We start from the raw sequence: 20,842 nt of genomic DNA, 5'->3' as shown, positions 1-20,842 counted from the left end.
ACTAAAAGATTGTCACAGCTGGCACTAAGTGGTAGCCTCAGCGGACACGCTGTAGATTGAATAACTCTTTCCCTCAGGGCTGCTCCATATAGGGAAGGCTTTGGGTGCATTAGCCTGGCATGAGACCAATCCTAAAAGCATCTTCAACTCACGACTGATTGGCGATTATTCCTATTGACTCCCGCCTTGTTGCAGTTCCATGGCACTTTGTAGGATCGGGCTCAGCGTGTTGGACTTTTCACTGCATCCTTTCCCATATTGTATCCATTCTACGAATCAAGATAGTACTGGAGTCTCCAGAGAAACTAGTCTGGCCTTCCTTTGTGAGCACTTCGTTTACAGTCAAGAAACCCTCAATAACCTTCACGGAAAAAAACTCGCAGGAATTTGCATCAGGTGAGCTACATCCCTTTAGCTATTCACTCCAGGCAACGCCTCGTCCAGAAAGTGGTTTCTGTTTTTATGACAAGAGCAGCATTCAGGGCTTGGGAGTCCTGGCTTACATTTCCTTTTTAATATCTATCCAGTGCGTGCACTTGCTCTTGGCGCATTGTGAAGGCTGTAGACCGGAAAATCACTGGTGACATTTTACCTTACTTCCACTTCGCATACCACTTCAGCATGAGAGGGTATGACCTCTACTACTTAACTACATGATTGCTTCCTTGTCATCAGTTCCCATAGCCTTACATTTCCTCAGAGCTATTGTGCTTTCACTTAAGATCAGAGGGGCTGACAGAGTTGCTGGAGCAGGACCTCAGGCGAAAGGGGCGGAGCTGGAGCTAGCCTCCCCCGTCAGCCCTTTAGCACCAACTGAATCTCTGGTGGCGATTTAAAGGGTCCCGGGCTCCATTTTGAATTAGCAAGCTGCAAGGCAACTGTCCCCTTCATGCCCCCTGTCAATGCTGTTCTCCATTCTGGCATGAGGAATGCAGAAATTGGGGGCCCACAAGAGCACTCCAAAACTTTGCCTCTACAGGCTCTGGTACAAAAACTTCCCCCACAAAATCCTAATACCCAGATTTTGGGGGACCCGCTGCCACCACCCAAGTAATTCCAAGAAAATCAGGGAAGAGATCACTTGGGAAATCCCCTCCCTAAGGTTAAGCTTTGCCCCCTCCCCCAACCTCTGTTTTGCTTGGAGTTGGGAAAAACAGATGGAATCCACAGACAACAATGGACTCTGGCCTTGTAACTAGGTACTGAGTCCTAAGGACACAACAATCAACCAATACTGTTAACTGGTTGATTAAGAAAAAAAACAATATTTTTTTATCGAAACAAAACTACAGTTGCAAGCACAGTAAATTGTCTAGATGGAAAGAGCCACCATTTGATATAGATCCTCAGGGAAAACCTCTGGGCTGTAACGCTTAGTTACAAAAAAGGAAAGAAAAACAATTAGCAAGCTCAAGCAATGAGGTTTACTAGCTAATTCGATTTAGAGGCTTTAAATCGGAATCCCATTTCACTGCCGCGTGTAGACGCAGGCAGTTACTTCGGGCTAGTCAATTTCTAAAATGGCGACCAGTCGGGAACATGCAAATCAAGCGCGGGATATTTAAATCCCGGGCTTGATTTGCAATTTCGGTCGCCCTCATTAGCCTCCCTAGATCGATTTAGGGGACTAGTGTAGACGTACCCTTAGTCACTGGGTGCTGGTCGGCACTCCTGATTATGACGCCCCCTATCAGCAGTCCCGCGTAACATATAGTTCAGCTCATTTACTAATAAATCCACTTGGATACTTAAACCTACAGGGCTTATTCTTATGTTCATTCACAGTGATCGAGCCCACACTTGGCTATTTAAATTGCAGACATGGCATCTACAAAGGAGATACACACTAAGTTAGAGCTGACTCACTGGACCAAGCCTCCTGAGTGGCCTTTCCCTAGTATGGCCTGCTCACCAAAGAAGAATGAAGACACAGACTTGATCTCTGGTGCTGGTGTCACTGGCTGGTCCGCCCCCTAGCTCTCAGCATTTGGGTTTGGCCCTGATGCCACGGGAGCTCCTTACCTCTTCAGATGGGCCCATTGCAGTCTGTAACCATACCAGGATGCTCAAGGCTTCATACCTATTCCTAGATCCAGCTTTAGAATCTGTAGGGTCGTTTTTTTTCCTCTAACATAACTCAACTGTGTTCAAACAATTTACATTAAAGTGGAATTGGATCCCACCTGTACAAAATACAGCTAGATGATAGGGCATCCCATTGGTTGGAGACAGGACTTTGAATATGTGTGCACCTTCCAGTTTGCCCCAGATGATCCCCAGTGGGGTTTTTTTTGTTGGTTTTTTTTTTTTTTAGTGTAAGGTCTCTCTGTTTAGGTCTCTCTGGTTACTGCTGAAATTTCTTGGTACCCCAAGTGTTTGATTTCACTATTCCCCAGCCTAGTCCTGACTGAGGCTTTGCAGGAATGTGTCTGACTTTTCATCTTAATTTCCACCAAACCAGAAACCAAATAAATACCCTTCTGTCTCCAGATCTCTTTGCCTCCTTTTGCCACATGGTCTTGATCAAATTGGTGCCTTTTGCCTTTAGCCTATAGCTTTTCATACCAGCATGTTGGGATGAATTGGGGTTGCACCTATGTTCTATGACATTTTTGTGCTGCTGGCTGATTAGGAACTAAGCCAACTTTTCCAGACTTTTGTTCCCCTTTCAGGAGTTTGATTTGTCTTGTGTACCCGCAAGTTTCACCATGCTTGAAAGCTACCAGCTTACAAAATCAGACATACAATCATGTCACAACATACAATTGTTGAAAAATTGCTGACTCTCGTTTTTACGACAATCTAAACACTGTGCTTACATGTTAATGTATGGTATAGAGCAGTATAAATACGTAATTGTCTGTATGAAATTGTAGTTTGTACTGACTCTGCTAGTGCTTGTTATAAAAGTAGGCAAATATCTAGATGAGTTGATGTATCCTCCTCGGAAGACCTCTCGTCCCAGGAATACGTATACTCTTGGCTGAGAACCACTTGGATTGTTAAACAGTATTTTTCTCTGATCAGAAATAAAGTGGAAGCCATAGTTTTGCTGGTAGTGGTTCACATCTTCAGCCAGTGTAAATCCACATTATGAGGTTTAGGTTGGACATTAAGAAAAACTTCCTACCTGTTAGGGTGGTTAAACACTGGAATAAATTGCCTAGGGAGGTTATGAAATCTCCATCATTGGAGATATTTAAGAGCAGGTTGGATAGACATCTACCAGGGAGGGTCTTGATGGTGCCTGGTCCTGCCGTGAGGGCAGGGAACTGGACTTGATGATCTCTCGAGGTCCCTTCTAGTTCTAGTGTTCTGTGATTCTATGGCTGGAAGTCAGTGAAGTGACACTGATCTATGCCACATGAAGACTTGGGCCTGTGTCATTAGTGGCAAAAGCATTTACCAAAGGTACAGTATAAATCATCTTCTTTCATCTGAGTCATTAGAATTTCTGCTTTTCAGACGAGAGCATTGGCCCCTTTAGGGCTTGTCCAGGCCCACCAATGGAGGGGAGCAAAGAAGGCAACTGGCCCAGAGCCCGCAGCTGCCATGGCTACTGTGACAGCAGCAGCAGCATCTGGAACCTGGACCCTTTAAATTGCTGCTGGAGCGCCATACAGCACGCTCTGGGCAGCTCTGAGAGATTCCTGGGAAAGGTGTAGCACTGTCTGGGCTTCGCTAAGGGCTGCCCATCCAAGACACAGGGCAGGACCCCCACCGCCGTGGCCAAGGGCCTGGGAAGGCTGTTGGCTCTGCTGGGCTAGTGTGCACAAAAATGTGGCGCTCTTACTCTTGCAATGCCCGCACACCAAATTATTCAGGAGACTAACTCCCTGTAAAGACACACCCTAACTCACAGGATTTTATTTTTCCACGTTTGTTTATTTTGGTGTGACGGTTAGTGTTCGCCTAACTGTGTCTGTAGAAAGGGTTCTCCATGGTCATTGTATTCTTTAGCTCCTGAGTTTTGACTATCTTTAAATTGTTGTCCGTGACTCCACTTGCTAATAAAACAGCTTTGTTGACAAAGGAGTCTTATCTTTGCTCAGGAAAGCGCCGCTGAAATATTAAGAAGCAATAAGAAGGAAACACAGTCGTTTTAATTTATTGCTTTGTTCTGTGTCCATAGTGCCCACCGAACGTTCATTTCAACGGTGCTGTCATCCCCAGATGATTCAAAATACTTTTGTACCCTCCTTCCTTGGGCTTGTTGATTACTGTGTTGCTGTATAATAGAACAGTACATCTTTTCTTTTTCCTTCTGACTGAACATTTTCTTTCACACAGTGAAAATGCTGAGCCACAGAGATAATCGTTGTGTCATTCCCTTCGCAGATTGTGATCCCTTTCTTCAGCCTATTGATCAAAGACATTTACTTTTTGAACGAGGGATGTGCTAATCGCCTTCCGAATGGGCACGTCAACTTTGAAGTAAGATCTACAAATGTCTTTATCTACTCTGTCCTGATAGCACATATTGCAGTGTGATGCCACAAAGACTGGCTCCTACAGGAGGGGAGACCCTCCTGGTTGAAAAATCAATCCCAGTTCCCTTAAAAAGAAATAAAATAGAGAGAGAGGAATATTCTAGTCAGAGGTTTTAAAAAAAACAACCAGGAGTTTCTAATGCCGAATGAGTGGCAAATCATAAATTTTGTCCTATAGATTAGCTGGCTTAAATACAGAAGCAAAAGAGGCTCCTCTTTTGGGCAGCCAATCTTTCAGGAATACATCCAACCAAAATTGGTAACCCTACACTTTGTAGGAAGGCCTGGAAGTCAGTGTTCCCTGTAACTTTTCCATCTATGTGCAGAATAAATTTTTTATGTACACCAAGGTGTATGCAGATGTGCACCACCAGTAGAAACACATGCTGCTGGCTGCTTCCGGCTGTGGGTACTCTGCTAATCAGCTGGGTGGCATTTGAATCTCTCTTGAGCAACTGTCCAAGCACTCAGCTTACAGGGAACACTGCTGGGAGTAGGAAAAGAAACTTATATTTGTGTGGACTTTTATTGGACTTTAACTTGGTGTATAGAGTTTTATTTAGAGTTGATTTTATGTTAATGAACCCAGACCTAAGGAGGGTTGGTTTTGCCACAAAAAGCCTGTGGAGAATATAGTTAAGGGAGGGGGAAACTGAGGCAGTGGGCCTCAACACAGCCTCAGACCACAAAGGGGTACGTTGGAGACAGTTACCCTGCAGTTATGATACCATCAACCAATTGCAAGCATTAGATAAATATAAGAATACAGCTTGACCTATATAAGGCCTCATTTATACAGTCACTATGTTTATCAGGTAAATCATATGCCGTTTGGCCTGGGAATTAAAAATTGTGATCTGCTTGAAGCCTTTATTGATTAACTACAGGAGAGTTTGTGTTAACCACCATTACACGCAGCAGAAAGACATGTGTTCTCTCCATAGGCCAGCCATGCAATGGTAATAGTGACAAAGAGTTGAGAGAGAAGGTGGGTAAGGAACTTGCAGTATCACAGCTAAATGCAAGGTAGACCAGATTATTCAGTGGAAGCAGTTTTAACACACATTGTAAGGGACTGTTCAAGGCAGAGAGACCCATAACACCTCTGCCATCTTTAAAAAAAAAAAAAGGCGGGGGGAGGTAAGTTGTAGTAAGCCTTAAACCGAACGTCTCTATTCAGTCATTTTGCTGTGACACTGAAGCAATGTCTGTACTTACCAAGCTGGAAATTGATCTTCTGGCATTCAATTTATTGGGTCTAGTAAGGACCCACTAAATCGAACGCTGAGAGCATCCCCAGTCAGCACCAGTACTTTTCAATTTGCAAGGAGTAAGGGAAGTTGATGGGAGCATTTGCTCCTGTTGACCTCCCACTGTGGAGATGCCGCCAAGCATGGCTTAAGATATGTCGACTCTAGCTACATTATTTATCTTAAGGTGGCCTTTGGGTCTAGTATAGACCTGGCCGTAGAGTTCATTTTCCTGACTTGAAGAAGAGCCCTGTGTGGCTGGAAAGCTTGTCTATCCCACCAACAGAATTTGGTCCAGTGAAAGATATTACCTCACTCACGTTGTCTTTCTGATATCCTGACACTAACGCAGCTACAATGACACTGCTTATAAATACAACGAGTAGTCCTGTGGCACCTTAGAGACTAACAAAAATATGTATAATACCATGAGTTTTTGTGGGCAAAACCCACTTCGTCAGAGGAGATGCCACCTCATCTGAGGAAGTGGGTTTACCCACAAAAGCTCATGATAATATATATATTTGCTAGTCTCTAAGGTGCCACAGAACTACTCATTGTTTTTAAAGTTACAGACTAAACTGGCCTTCTTCTGACACTGCCTATAAATAGTTGAGCAATTCTGAGTCCATACACTAGAGGGTGGTTTTGTACTGATGTGACAGGATGCTGAATGCAATGTGGATGCCTTCGACTTGTTAACAATGTGTTATGCATTACCCTTTTGTATTCTTCAGCTTCTGTGAAAATGCAGATATGAAGCAGCTTCAGTAGATTTACCCTTGTATAAATGAGGGGAAAAAATTGCTCCCTCAACTCGTGTGCTTTCTGAATCTCACCAGAAAACATCTTTTCTCTTTTGCTTGTTTCTCTTAAGTTTCTGCCTCTCTTTGAGGCTTTGGGGCAGAAGGCCTTCACCATATGGTGAGCCAAGCATGTTGCTTGTTGTGTTGTGATGCTTTAAGGAGTAATGTAAGTTAAGAGTCTGAGAGGAAGGGGTCATTTATCTTCACAGCAAGCTAGGGGTGTGATTCTCTGCTCACAAACACAGTAGTTTGTGAAAGCTAGTGCAAAGTATAAATAGTAGCGTAGCTGTGGTAATATAGGCCATGGTAGCAAGACTAAGCTGTGCTGCGTGCATGTGCACCACTTTCAGAAGTGTTTGTATTTGCCACAGCGAAGCCTTGCCTTTCCTGCCACTGGCCATGCTTTGTATGTTTGCTGGCTTTCATTGAGCATCATCTGCAAAGATGTGAATGTGAGCAAGGGGTTACCCTTCTAGCTTGCAGTGCAAACATAGCTTAACTCAAAACACCTTAAGCATCCTTGTGCTTTGGTAGAACAGGTTTGAACAGGTCTAAGGATTAAAAAGGGGGCCTTTGTTAGGCTAAGGCTACACTGGTGCTGTACTGCGCTGTTCCTTTCTGGATCAGGGGTGTGAAAAATCACATACCCCCAAAGAGCAGTGGTTACAGCACTAGAAAGAGTCAGTGTAAACTGGCTACAGTGCTGGCAGCCATACTCCCAGTGCTATTTGCAACTGCCCTCGTGGAGATAGTTTACACAGAGCGCTGGGAATGCTCTCTCCCAGCGCTCGTGCTGTGGCCACACTTTCAATTTAAAGTGCTGTTGCAACTGAGCTTTAAACTTTTAATGTAGACAAAGCCTTAGACTGGGAGGTCTGATTTATGTTGTCACACGCCACTTTTGATACAGTGCCTTTGTTATTTCTATTAGAAGGTTATATTGCTTACTGCTTTATATGATCTATTCCTGTGAAGCATTTCGTACAAAGCTGTTTTCTAAATTCTGAGATGTAATAAACTTTGGACAAATCCCAGAATGGCACTGAGTTTTATGCCGTCCATTCTGGAGCAAACTCTCTGTATAGAAACTGTAAATTGTTTATGGATACATTTCTATTTAATGATAACATAGGATTTCATGTTGTGACAGAATGTAGGGTGACCCAAACCGGCTTTTTCCCCTTTCAGCACGGCATGGAAACCCAGGGGAAGGTTTATTGAGAAAATGCTCCATTCTAAATGTCATGATGTTCCTTTGCAAATGCATATCCATGCAGTTTGTATGTGGGATTCTACAGCCTCTCCACACGTGTGACCCTTTTGGTGCTATGATGTTCTTATACTAAATGGACTTTTATAACATTTGCAGAAATTCCTGGAACTGGCTAAGCAAGTAGGAGAGTTTATAACATGGAAGCAAGTGGAATGCCCTTTTGAGCAAGACCATAACATCATCCACTACTTGCATACAGCTCCCATCTTCACTGAGGATGGTAAGAAATCCCTATATATATTTTAATTGTTCAAAATAATATAAATGTGATTGTCTCGCCATCACCCCTGATAAAACCCTGATCTGTGGTGTCTTATTTTGACCACTACAGGATGCTCCTTTCTGGCTTTCCTGCCACTTAATTTGCTCATCATCACTCTATCCTGGGTGATAGTGTGAAACCTAAGTCATTGTTGGATCAATTCTCCACCATGTGTCTGCCAGGCATCCTGTAGTACATGGTGGAATGAGCCCATGCAGCCACATCAGGGACTATCATGAATGTCAATCATCCTCTAAGCCAAAGCCATTCTAGGACTGATGTCAGAGCCACCTTTCCCTGCCGATCACTAATTTCACTTCTTCAGTCAGTTCTCCAGAGTCCCAGCTTCTGGGAGCCAACTTGTGTCCCTCACACCAATGAGGAAACTCTTTATTTTATTTAAAGTATTTAAGAAAAATCTTCTATATAATTACTTTAAAATATGATCAAATTCCTGTTCAGAAATTAGTCCCTGTCCCATCTTCCCCCTTACCTGCTCCAATTCGAGATCACGCTTGTCACACTGTTTCATTTCATACAGGATTATTTCAGTCGCATCCTGTTCCATCATGTCTGACGTATCGAGACAGACTCTCAAACTAGGCTGGATTTGGGGTTATTTTTCCTTTGGATTCTATGGGCAGATTTCTACACCCATCTAAGTTAATCACTCCAGACAGTTGTTACTTCAGAGGCCACATCAGAAGTCAAAATACGCAAGGAAAATTAAGCTCAAATCTCACGAGGCATGACTGCCAAAAAGGAATAATTAATGTGATTAAAGCAATATGTATGGAAAGGAGAGGGCTTCGGGGCTTCACTGGTACTATATGCAGGAAGGAGGTTGTAGATATCCCAGAAGGGCTGATTTCAGGCTGCATGGTGACTTCAACTCCCTAATTGCTTGCAGACCCTCTGCCCCACATAAAGGGTCATATTCCTGCTGGCTTCATTAGATGCCCTCAATAGAAGCCAGGCATACAGCTCTACTGCCAAAGGTAGAGTGCATTCCAAAAAGACCAGCCATGAGTAAAAGAGAGACAACGCTGACCCGTCAAATAAAACAAATAAACTCTGCATGACACAATACAGAGCAATATTACTCTTGAACATATTAAAACATTATTGAATTACATCACAGAATAAAATACAGAGGTGACTGGTGTTACAGAATAAAGCATAACTAAACAGTGTAATGTCAAAATGCCCATGAATGCAAATTATGGCCTACTTATAAAAGTTCATAAAGCAAGCTCAATGGTAATTCACCCAGAGTGCAATAGGCTCATACAGATGGAATCTTTAATGTGGACCTTTACTTTTGCACTACACAATGCATCCTGTAGTTCGAGCTATTAACTTAGACCAGTTTATATGACTATATATGTGATGAGGGTGTCACTTCTGCATTGTGGTTTTTTTCACTCTGGCTGCTATACAGTCATTCTGACCTAATATATTTGTTTAACTTGCCTTGTCTTTTAAAGAATTAGTAGAGGTTGCAGATGAACATGAGGTTGGGGGGGGGGGGGGTATTACATTCAAAGAACTAGTAGAGGTTGCAGATGAACATGAGGTGGAGTGGGGGGTATTACATTCAAAGAACTAGTAGAGGTTGCAGATGAACATGAGGTGGGGGAGGAGGGGTATTACATTCAGTGTTAAATGATGTGAACTTAATGTAGAAGCCTGGGAAATTGTCTCTTCAGCTGTCAAACCTTGATTAATTTAACTTTTTTGGAAAGCATTGAGGGCAGGTTTTCAAAGGCATAAATGGGGTTTTAGCAGCAGGATGAGAGTTAGGCACTTCACCTCCCTTGGATTTTTAAAACCATTTTTTGCTTATTGTGTGGTACAGTAGTGACACTAGATGAGGAAGATTGCATGTACCAGCAAAACTTACAGAAACAACTATAGTTTGGAATGGTGAAAGGATTTGGGGTTCCTGATGCTGTTTGAATTCATTTTTTATTAGGTTTGTATCTGGCTTCCTATGAAAGTGAAAGCCCGGAGAACCAAATTGAAAAAGAAAGATGGAAATCCTTGAGGTAAGAGTTAATTTTATAAAATTATAATTACAATACATGTACTACATTGATAGTCAAGAATTAAACTAGCTGGGCCTGAAGTTTGAAACTTTCTTAATAAAACTGACATCAAATAATGTGTCTTGTTGATTGTGTTTGAAGGTGTTCTCAGCTTAAGGGTGTAGTCTGCAAAGCTATGGATTGACAAAATAATAGTCCTAATGTAAATTTTACATTGTAAATATAAAGCACCCAGTTCTCATTTACACTAGCCTGTCTGTGTGAAGGTGCCTGGAAGTGGATGTAAAACACTGCTGGAGTGTCATTTATATCTACTTTAAGGCTCCTTTATGCTGCTGGACCAATGTAAATAGGCTGTAGATTAAAACAAATCCTCACAAATAATTTGGGATGAACCCAAACCAAAAAGCACTGGGTATGCACATTTATTTGTTTTATCTTCATCATTATAATGTTTCAAATTTGCAGGTCTACTATTTTAGGAAAGACTTGAAGACTGAGATTATTGCAATATGACCAGAAAAAAAACAGCAAAAATATTTTGCACTACTGCGTCCAAAGATGCCTATTTGGGATTTAGTCTCTTTCTTTTTCTTCCTTTTTATTTTTGGACTGCTTAATGTGATGAACTGGATTCATCCATTGAAATTAACAGAATTGACTGACCATATGCACAAGTATGCTTTTCGAATTACTCAAGAGGGGAAGGACAACAGATTATTTGTAGCCATACCAAAACTATGTCAGTATCGCTGTAACCTGGCCTTAGAAAGAAACAAAACAAGAGCAAGGAAATTGATGGTGCTGCAACAGAGAATGGTCTTTACTGGAGAACTAAAGACACAACGTGCACATTGCAGAAGCAGGTGTTTCAAACAGCAGCTTGCTAATCCTTTCTGAGTACAGTATTGTAAAAACAAATTGTGTCAAGCGGAACAGCAATCTGGTTAATTGCTAAGGAAGAAAAGAAGGATTTTATTTTACATCAGCAGTCTTCAGCCTTGTTGAACAATGCACTGACTTCAGCAGAGACAAGCTGCCGGTGGATAAAAATGTGTGTATGCTACATCAGCATGAAAAATCATGCAGACCCCACGAATTTTTACATAGAGTGATGTGAACTGTGAACTTCGGTTATTTCTTCTTTCTCTGGTTCTTGCCTTTCTTACTGTGAATTTTGGCAGACTTTTCTCTGGGGTGTGAGCGAAAAATGAGACAAAACACAGATGTCTTGCGCACACTGAAAGCTCTGGGAAGCAAATGGCTCAGAGTCTGACTTACCTCTATTTAAAGTATGTAATTTATTCCCTAATTCTATTGATGCTGATGAGAGAGGTGTTTTTAAGGCACCTTACCTCACTGACAAGTGCTAAAAGGTGTTGTGTGAGGGAAAACTCATCAGGTTAGAATTTATTTTGACTCCTCACTTTACCTTTGGATCCAGTGCACCATGATATTGGAATACAGGGAATGGGGAAGGGGAGGAAGAGCTGCCTAGATATGTGGACTCAACAGTGCATTTGAGAAATGAAGATTTTTCATTCTACATACAAATGCACTAAAATAAAGACGTAGCTACGTCCCATTTTTATTCTGACTTTTTATGTGCTGATCTATGCTCACCACTTTGCTTCCAGGGAGATGATATGCTATTCGGAGTAGAGACCGCATCTTTACGTTTGCAGAAATCAGGGTGCTACTGTAATATAAACATTAAGGGTATGTCTACACTACATGGAAGATTGACACTGCTATGGTCAATCTTCCAGGGTTCGATTTAGCAGATGCAGTATAGATCAAACTCAAAGGGCAACTTTGTCGGCACCAGTATTCCTGCTCCTCACAAGGTGTATGGGAAGCCAATGTGAGCATTTGCATAGCTGGAGTTGCATATCTTACTTCAACTTTCTGATGTAATGTAGACCGGGCCTAAATGACTAAAATGAATTGGGTTTATACCTGGTGCAAAATGGAACACTAGCTAGATCAAAGCAAACTAGACACCCTTACCTGCTTTACTCCCATGAGCTTTATGCCCTTACCTGCTTTACTCCCATGAGCTTTACACCCTTACCTGCTTTACTCCTATGATGCTGTTTGGAAGCATAAGAACTGTTCTTGTCTTTACAGTATGCAGAGGTCAGGCTTGAAAAAGAGACACCTACAAAAGCATAATAGAAATAAAAAATGCCACCTGATTCTGAACTCATTTAATGACAGGTGCAGTGTTGGCATTTTAGGTGTCCCACTCTTGTTTTTTTTTTTCCCCTGCCCAACAAAAAGGGCTCAGATGTACATTGCAATCCATGGTAATTTTTCCTCAGTCAAGAGTGAAGAATCATATGCATAGCTTGTCAGAACCACTGTTGGGTTTAACCAAAAAAAAAAAACCCAAGGCTTATTAGAAACTTGGCTGTATGTTGTCTGGCTTTAGCCAGAAAGCAATACCCATTGCTCCCTCACCATAGTTACCTGTACCTGAATGTGTTGTTTCTGGGTGCTCCCTCATTGGGTTACCCTTGAAAACCACTCCAAAGCTTCATCTGCTACAGGGCACAACTGTCGGTGTGAATTGTTATCCATAGGGTACATATTGCATTTACTCCCATACCACTATGCTGGCTTCAGGAGTGCAATTCAAAGTGTTGATTTTTATAAACTAAGCACCTGTAGAGTATTGGTCATGACCATCTAAGACACCACCACTGTTTTCATGTTCTGTCATGAGGTTAGACATCGGACGAATGATCCTTTTCCTTACTGTATATATCTTTGTAACAGGCGGATTATGGCTTTGTTGTCTGAAACTGAAGCATCACTGGATCTGCTTTTCAAAGTGGGAATTATTGTTCATTCCTAAGTCAGTAGGAAGTTATGATAGCTGACATACTATCTAACCCTCTAAAGGTAGGAGCTAAAAATATCATACTTGCACTTCTATGACACATTCCAAGAACTCCAAGAGCTTTCCCAGACCAGTTGAATTAAATCTCAGGAGAACCCTGTGGGGATCAGTACCTGGGTAAAAATTTTCAAACCTGGTGCACCTAAGGTTCAGCAGAAATGAATGGAGATGCCTATCTCCTAGAGCTGGAAGGGACCTTGAGAGGTCATCAAGTCCAGTCCCCTGCCTTCACAGCAGGACCAAGTACCATCCCTGACAGATTTGCTCTAGATCCCTAAATGGCCCCCTCAAGGATTGAGCTTACAACCCTGGGTTTAACAGGCCACTGCTCAAACCATTGAGTTATCCCTCCCCGTGCGCTGCAAAGGTATTTAGGCACCTAAAGATGTTGATAGCTGCCTTGTGGTATTTTCAAAAGAACCTGCCTAAATCTCATTTAAATTATTTGGAGATAGGCGGCTCGGTTCTTTTGAAAATCCCTTTTGGCATTTATTTGTATCTAGAGGCATCTAAATACCTTTAAAAATCTGGTTCCTAAATGCACATGTAGGCACCTTTTTCAGTGGCCTGTTTTGCAGATGTGGAGCGTCCAGAGCTCTCATTACCTTCAGTGAACACTGAGGACAAGCGGACAGCAGTGATTCCCATGAGGCACGGAGCACTTGTCAAAAGTTGTCCTTAAGGTTTGAGCCGAGAGATGCTGACTGCTTCCTGCAAGGTCACTTCTGTGGGAGATGAGGGCACTCAGCCGCGTGAAGGCTTTCAAGATCCTGCCCTGATCTCATTGACGTGAATGGCAAAACTCCCATTGAGTGAAACGGGCAGACCCTAAATCTGTCAGTTACATCTGTGATTAATGTGTGGCCCAACCAAGGAGAAGAATCCCAGAACAAAGGAGAGCATGATGTCCTTACTTCATCCACGGGTTTAACATGTAAGAAGAACACAGCAACAAAAGATTCCATTGCCAGGTTGGGGGATGGTTCTCACTAAAGTTTTCTAATAATTGTACATCAATGATAAAATAATACAAAGTTATATCCAGTAGTTTCTCTTTACTGGCAGGAGAAGAACTCTTCAGAACAAAAAGAAAGTGAGCTACTAGCACCAAGCATTCAGATATTACAAAACTAATAGCAACTGTCATGACTTTGAGGAGTCTTGTGGCACCCAAATCTTTGCCCATAAAGACTTATGCCCAATTAAATCTGTTAGGGTATGTCTGCACTACAGCGCTAATTCGAACTAACTTAGTTAATTCGAACTAAGCTAATTCGAACTAACGCAGCTAGAACTAAAAACTAGTTCGAATTAGCGTTTTGCTAATTCGAACTAGCGCATCCACATTAAGTGGACCCTGAAGCGGGGTTAAGGATGGCCGGAAGCAGTGCCGGCAGGGCATCAGAGGAGGACTTAGAGCGTGGAGATGCTTTCTCAGGCTACCCGAGGGCTGTGCTTAAAGGGTCCCGAACCCCACCACGGACAGACAGTTCTCAGGGGTGCCCCGCTTGCAAAGCAGTCCTGGCTTGGAGTGCCCTGAGTGCCCACACTGGGCACATCACAGCACTCGGCCATCAGCCCGGCTGCACTTGCCGCAGGCTGCCATCTGGGAAGAGGGGGCAATTGGGGGGCTGCAGGAGAGCTTCCACCCCCAGAAGCCCGCAGAGCCAGCCCAGTCCTTCCCATTGGGGGCTCGTGCCCCATTCCTCCCTCACCTCCTTCCACTTACCCTTCCCTAGCCCCTCTTCTTGATGTACAAAATAAAGATAATGTGTCTTCCAAAATGGAATCTGTCTTTATTGAACAAAACTGGGGGAGACTGGGAAAAGGAGGTGGGAGAGGGGAAGAGAGAGGCTGGGAAAGGGGAGGGCAACTAAAATGATCAGGGGTCGGGAACAGGTCCCATATGAAGAGAGGCTAAAGAGACTGGGACTTTTCAGCTTAGAAAAGAGGAGACGGAGGGGGGACAGGATAGAGGTCTCTAAAAGCAGGAGTTGGGTGGAGATGGTGCATATAGAAAAGTTCTTCATTGGTTCCCATAAAGAAGGACTAGAGGACACCAAAGGAAAGGAATGGGTAGCAGGCTTCAAACTAGTAACAGAAAGTTGTTCTTCACAAAGCAAAGAGTCAACCTGTGGAACTCCTTGCTGCAGGAGGCTGTGAAGGCTAGAACTGGAACAGAGTTTAAAGGGAAGTGAGATCAAGTCATGGAGGTTGGGTCCATGGAGTGGTATTAGCCAGGGGGTAGGAGTAGTGTCCCTGCCCAACGTTTGTGGAAGGCTGGAGAGGGATGGCACGAGACAAATGGCTTGGTCACAGTCTTCAGTCCATCCCCTCCAGGGTCCCTAGGGTTGGCCGCTGTCGGCAGACAGGCTACTGGGCTAGATGGACCTTTGGTCTGACCCAGGACGGCCATTGTAAGCTCAGGGCTCAGGGTCGGGGGTCTCAGTGGAGCACCTTGATTTTCATACACACCTGCTCCTGGGTGGCCAGGCTGGCAGCTCTCCTGCCCTAGACGGCCACTTTCCTGTGCCTAGTGCGGAGATCGTGGACAAGGTCCACGATGTCCGCACTAGCCCAGGCAGGTGCCCGCCTCTTGCAGTCCCGGGCAAGCTCCCGGGAGCCGCCAGCCTGGTCCTGGGAAGAGGGGGAGGGCTGAGGGGCATCGGGTGGGTGGCTTGAGCCATGCCAGGTGCAGGGTCTGCTGGCTGGGTGCTGGCAGGCTTGCAACTGGCACGGGCACCGTAGCCAGCCCGTGCCCCTTTAAGGGGTCCGGGGCCGGGAGGGGGGCAGTAGAGTTTCCCTGGTGTTGGCCAGAGTGGCCACCAGGGAAACCTGGGGAGGGCTAGCCTCCCACTAGTTCGAATTAAGGGTCTACACAGCCCTTAATTCGAACTAGTAAGTTTGATCGAGGCTTAATCCTCGTGGAATGAGGATTACCTAGTTCGAACTAAGCGCTCCGTTAGTTCGAATTTAATTCGAACTAACGGAGCGCTAGTGTAGCGCCTATGAAAGTTAGTTCGAACTAACTTTGTAGTGTAGACATACCCTCAGTCTTTAAGGTGCTACTGGATTCCTCATTGTTTTTGCAGACACAGACTAACATGGCTACTCCTCTTATACTTGTCATGACTTTCTAATTCCATTATTTTCAATAGATTTGCATTTGGGACAACTGCTTCGGCTGATTCTTTCTACAGTGAAGAACAAAGCAAGACTAGATCTGTGTACTTCAGTAGTTTCTTTGTTGTGTAAAAAATGCCCAACCTAGCAAAATGTGGAAATATTAAACATGAGTATGACTTCTCTACTGCAACTGCAGTAATCTAAAAGAATAAACAAACAAAAATAGTTCATCTGGGTCTCTGCAAAGCAATTTTTATGGTAGCAGAAGCCATATTTTTACTTACTAAGGTCTCAGGCCTGCAATTAACAGAAAGCCATCAGTATGCCTAGGAAAAACTAAAGGGCAAACTGATGGATCAAAGTCAATGGAATAAGAATGTTTAGCACTTTGTAAAAGATATTTAGACCTTGTCTACATTAACTCCTGCCATTGATCTAATCTAATATACGCAACTTCAGCTACGCAGCATACTTACTGCAGCATCTTTGGTGTGGCAGCTGCTCTCCCGTCAACTCTGGCTACTCTTCTCACCCTGATGGAGTACCAGATTCGAGGGGAACCCTTGGCGATAGAGCAGACATGATACATCATTGTCCGGTGGCTTGATTGCTGCAGCATTGACCCACTGCGCAGTGGAGACAAGCCATTAGCCTCTCACAAGATCATGCCCTAAATTCAAAACCAACTTTGATCATGTTACCCAGCTAAAAATATGGACAGTTGGTTGAATGTGGCAGTAAATATGCGCTTCAAATAGAGAAGCAACTCAAAATGCAGAAATGTTGTTCCTCAAATTGAAAATATCTGCTAAGACAAGACAGATCCAAATCAGTCCAATCTCTTACTGATCCTTTGGAACCTTTATCATGTTTTTATTGTAAATATATTGTGTACTTTTTTAAAAACATGGGCACTGGTTTGCTCATGATTGTAAACTATTTAGAATGGGGCTCAGATTATTGAATATATAGGTTATTTGTCAGCAGAGATTGTGATATTCGTACTATTCATATCACCATAAAAGGAGTACAGAATTATTATAAACTAGCCTTAGAATGACTTTGTTTTAAATTCATATAGGGCCTGATGTGCCAAGGGGAAGACCTCCCATTCATTTCAATAGACTTTGGATCAGGCCTACAATTACTGACATTTTGCTGTTGAAAACATTGATAGAGATGAAATTATAATGGTGCCTGATGGTCAAAATTGGCCCTTATCTTGGGGCTACATGCTACCCTCTGTTACAGAGGTGTACTTCTCATGGGTCAAAATTGGGCCTTTCAGTGAGATTTCATTGACTTCATTGGCGTTACAGCATATTAGACCAGGGCTGAAGTTGGCCTGAGTTCATTTATAAAGCTGAGATCAGAATTTGGCCTTTGAACTTTAACAACTTTTTTCTCTATTCCAACTGGCAGAAGCTATCAATATGTCTGTGGACTGTCTTTAATTGGAAGACAAAAACCATTTGATTTTGAACTCAAATTGTTCTTTTATGCCAGGTTAAGGAAAGAAGAGGGGAAAATTTAAAATATAATTGGTGAATATTCATAGGTTTAAAACTAGATCAAAAGCTCTTCCTTGGTGCTTTGTATGGCTCTAATGCTGCTTTTGTTTATGGACATGCTGCTTCATTGACATCAGATGGAGCCTCCCACATGCATTCAAGGGCAGAATTTGGTCCTAAGTATTTTGAGGGTCAAAACCAAAATGCGTTAGTAATCTGTTTCCTAAAATAAAGAGAAAAATTTAAGCCCAGCACTCATAAGCGACCCTACAATCAAAACTGCATGCTGAGCTTCAATAATCTGGAGTCTAGTCATCTCCTCCTCTGAGCAATGGGGCACCAGCTTATATGGATCTGGGAAGGAGAGTGTGGAAAGGGTGCATGCTTCTGTAACACCGACAGGCGGAACCAGACCTGGGACCTCTGGAGTTTAGTGCAGGAGCCTCTACAGCTTGAGCTAAAAGCCCATTGGCTCTCAACTAAGGCTGTAGAACTCACTCATTCTTTCTCTTTGTAAGTGATCTAAGTGCCACTACAAGGGACAGTGAACCAGACCTCGTGGCTGCGTCTAGACTGGCAAGTTTTTCCGCAAAAGCATCTGCTTTTGCAGAAAAGCGTGCCAGCTGTCCACACTGGCCGCTTGAATTTCCGCAAGGACACTGACGATCTCATGTAAGATTGTCAGTGTTCTTGCGGAAATACTATGCTGCTCCCGTTTGGGCAAAAGCCCTCTTGCGCAAATGCTTTTGCGCAAGAGGGCCTGTATAGACAATGCGGCATTGTTTTGCGCAAAAAAGCCCTGATGGCGAAAATGGCGATCGGGGCTTTCTTGCGCAAAACCGCGTCTAGATTGGCATGGACGCTTTTCCGCAAAAAGTGCTTTTGCAGAAAAGCGTCCGTGCCAATCTAGACGAACTTTTCCACAAATGCTTTTAACGGAAAAACTTTTCCATTAAAAGCATTTGCAGAAAATCATGCCAGTCTAGACGTAGCCAGTATGTGTGTGGGTTACATACTTCCCCTAGCGGAGGAAGCTCATCCCAAACTCCAGAGACATCCCAAATGCAATCCCAGAGGAGCCTCTACTTGTACTACCACAGGCAGAACCAAACCTCTGGAACTTAGCTCGGCTAAGGCTGTAGAGCACACTCAGGCTAGATCTATGTTGGTGGAGAAAATCAATGCAAGATATGCAACTCCAGCTATGTGAATTGCGTAGCTGGAGTTGATGTACCTTGCATCAATCCCATCTGGAAGGTCAACAGTAGAGTATGATGGGAGAGCAAGGATTACCAGTGCTGACAGAGGCACCCTCAGCGTTCAGTTTTGCAGGTCTTTACTAGACCCGCTAAAACGAACGCCAAAAGATCAATCGTCAGAGCACTGACCCTCTGGTAAGTGAAGACGTGGCCTCATTCTTTCTCTCTGTAAGTGGTCTGTTTCACTACATGGGACAATAAACCACATCCAGAAGGTGGGTTGCACTTGCTCCCCTACCTCTTCAAGCCCTTCCATCTGTGCATGAAAACTGGGCTTTCCAGGTCAGGAAGCGATGGGTTGGAAGTAACCAAATGGATGGGAACAACCCTTCCCTCTGGCTAATCCCAAACTCTTAATACTCAGTGAAAGGGACAAGCTCACTGCTATTAAATTATTGTAAGCTTTTAAAGATATGATTCATACAAATGCACAATTAATATCTTCCCCTAGGAGGTAGTCTGTAAAAAACAGGGAAGCTAGTGTTATGACAGTTATGGAAAACAATTCAGCGTCCAGGCTTCAGAACATTAAGGGTACATGCCATGAACCTTAAAAAGCATTGTATCTGCATAGAATAGAAATCTGATTTAAGGGTTGTTGCACTTTTAGCAAGTTTTATGAAATGTGATAGCATCTGCTATTGCTGGCTCCTAAATGGACTCAAAACCATTACTCTACATTCCCAAAGTCTACCGAATTTTACAGGAGATATTTTCAAAACTCTGTTTTTATCCCTTTGCTAGACAACTCCCTGTGCAACTGTGCTTAGAAAACTGGAAACTATGTTGTGGTAGATATTTTTACAAAGCAAAAACCAAACTGGGCATTGAAAGAAATAGAGTATTAAAGATGCAGGTATCTCCAGATCACCTGAGCACTGGTACTGAGTAGCTATGAGTTTTTTCCTGTTATTTATTTTTATTTTTTGTAACCCAATCTCCTTCAAATTCAGGTCAAATAGGTATCCCAGTAGCACCTTTTGTTAAATAGGAGTTTTCAAGTTAATATTGACACTTTATTAACTGCACAGGCAGGCAACAGAAAGGTTACTTGAAAATGGCTTTTATGATTTTGTGACTGTACATAGATCTTACAAAACATTGCTGGTAATATGCATACTCTGCCCTGCATAAACATCACGAGAATAGCATGGTGATCAGTATGCTTAATACCTGTTTGTGGAAAATGTCTTAACCTGCTTTCGTTATTATAGTATCCATCCCACTCTGATGCCTTTTTATACAGTTGTGGTGAGATTGTTATGGACCCCTTTCGTCAATTATGTTCAAGCTAATTTACCTATGTACAGAATTTATATATTACAAACCTAATTTATACTGTGTTTTAACAGTTTGCCTGAACTGTCTCTGGTTCCTAAATTTTTTGTAATGTGTGTGTCAAATCAAATAAACGAAATGTTGTTGGCCCAGCTGTTCAGTTTATTTTATTTTTATATATTTTTGGAGGAGATGCAGATAACTGTGGATCATCAAAACAAACCGCAAATAATTGCTGCTTTCAGCCTCCCTCTAAATCAGGGGTGGGCAAATACCAGCTTGTGGGCCGGATCTGGTCCACGGGCTACCACCTTCATATTTGCCTGCTCCCCCGCAGATATTGGGTGATCGCATCTCTCGTTGGCCACGGATTGCCATTCTTGGCCAATGGGAGCAGTGGGAAGTGGTGTCTGGGTCCACGCCACTTCCTGCTCCTCCCAGTGGCTGGAATGGTATCCACAGCCAATGAGAACTGCAATCGCCCCATATCTGCAAATACAGCAGCCTGCCAGGGACTAAACCTGGCAGACCATTGGCATTTTATTGCCTACCCCTGCTCTACCTAGACAAACAAACCTGAGTGCACCAGCCAGTTTTCAACAGAAATGGGTAAATTGAAAAACACTTCCGAATT

At 43.2% G+C, this 20,842-nt stretch overlaps 1 protein-coding gene across 2 annotated transcripts in view; it reads left to right on the top strand.

Moving 5' to 3' along the window:
• The window catches only part of RASGEF1C (RasGEF domain family member 1C), a 134,383-nt gene extending 114,021 nt beyond the window's left edge, over positions 1-20,362 (top strand). For both annotated transcript variants that reach the window (XM_075900487.1, XM_075900485.1), the window contains exons 11-14: positions 4,339-4,434; positions 7,916-8,039; positions 10,057-10,129; positions 10,598-20,362. In XM_075900487.1, the coding sequence (XP_075756602.1) occupies positions 4,339-4,434; positions 7,916-8,039; positions 10,057-10,129; positions 10,598-10,622 (318 nt within the window). In that variant the 3' untranslated portion in view covers positions 10,623-20,362. The remainder of the gene's footprint in view (positions 1-4,338; positions 4,435-7,915; positions 8,040-10,056; positions 10,130-10,597) is intronic.
• Positions 20,363-20,842: the final 480 nt, after the last annotated feature.

The sequence above is a fragment of the Pelodiscus sinensis genome, chromosome 17, assembly GCF_049634645.1.
Source record: "Pelodiscus sinensis isolate JC-2024 chromosome 17, ASM4963464v1, whole genome shotgun sequence".
Taxonomy (NCBI): domain Eukaryota; kingdom Metazoa; phylum Chordata; order Testudines; family Trionychidae; genus Pelodiscus; species Pelodiscus sinensis.
The sequence above is the reverse complement of the archived record's forward strand: the minus strand, read 5'-3'. Positions and strand labels throughout refer to the sequence as shown.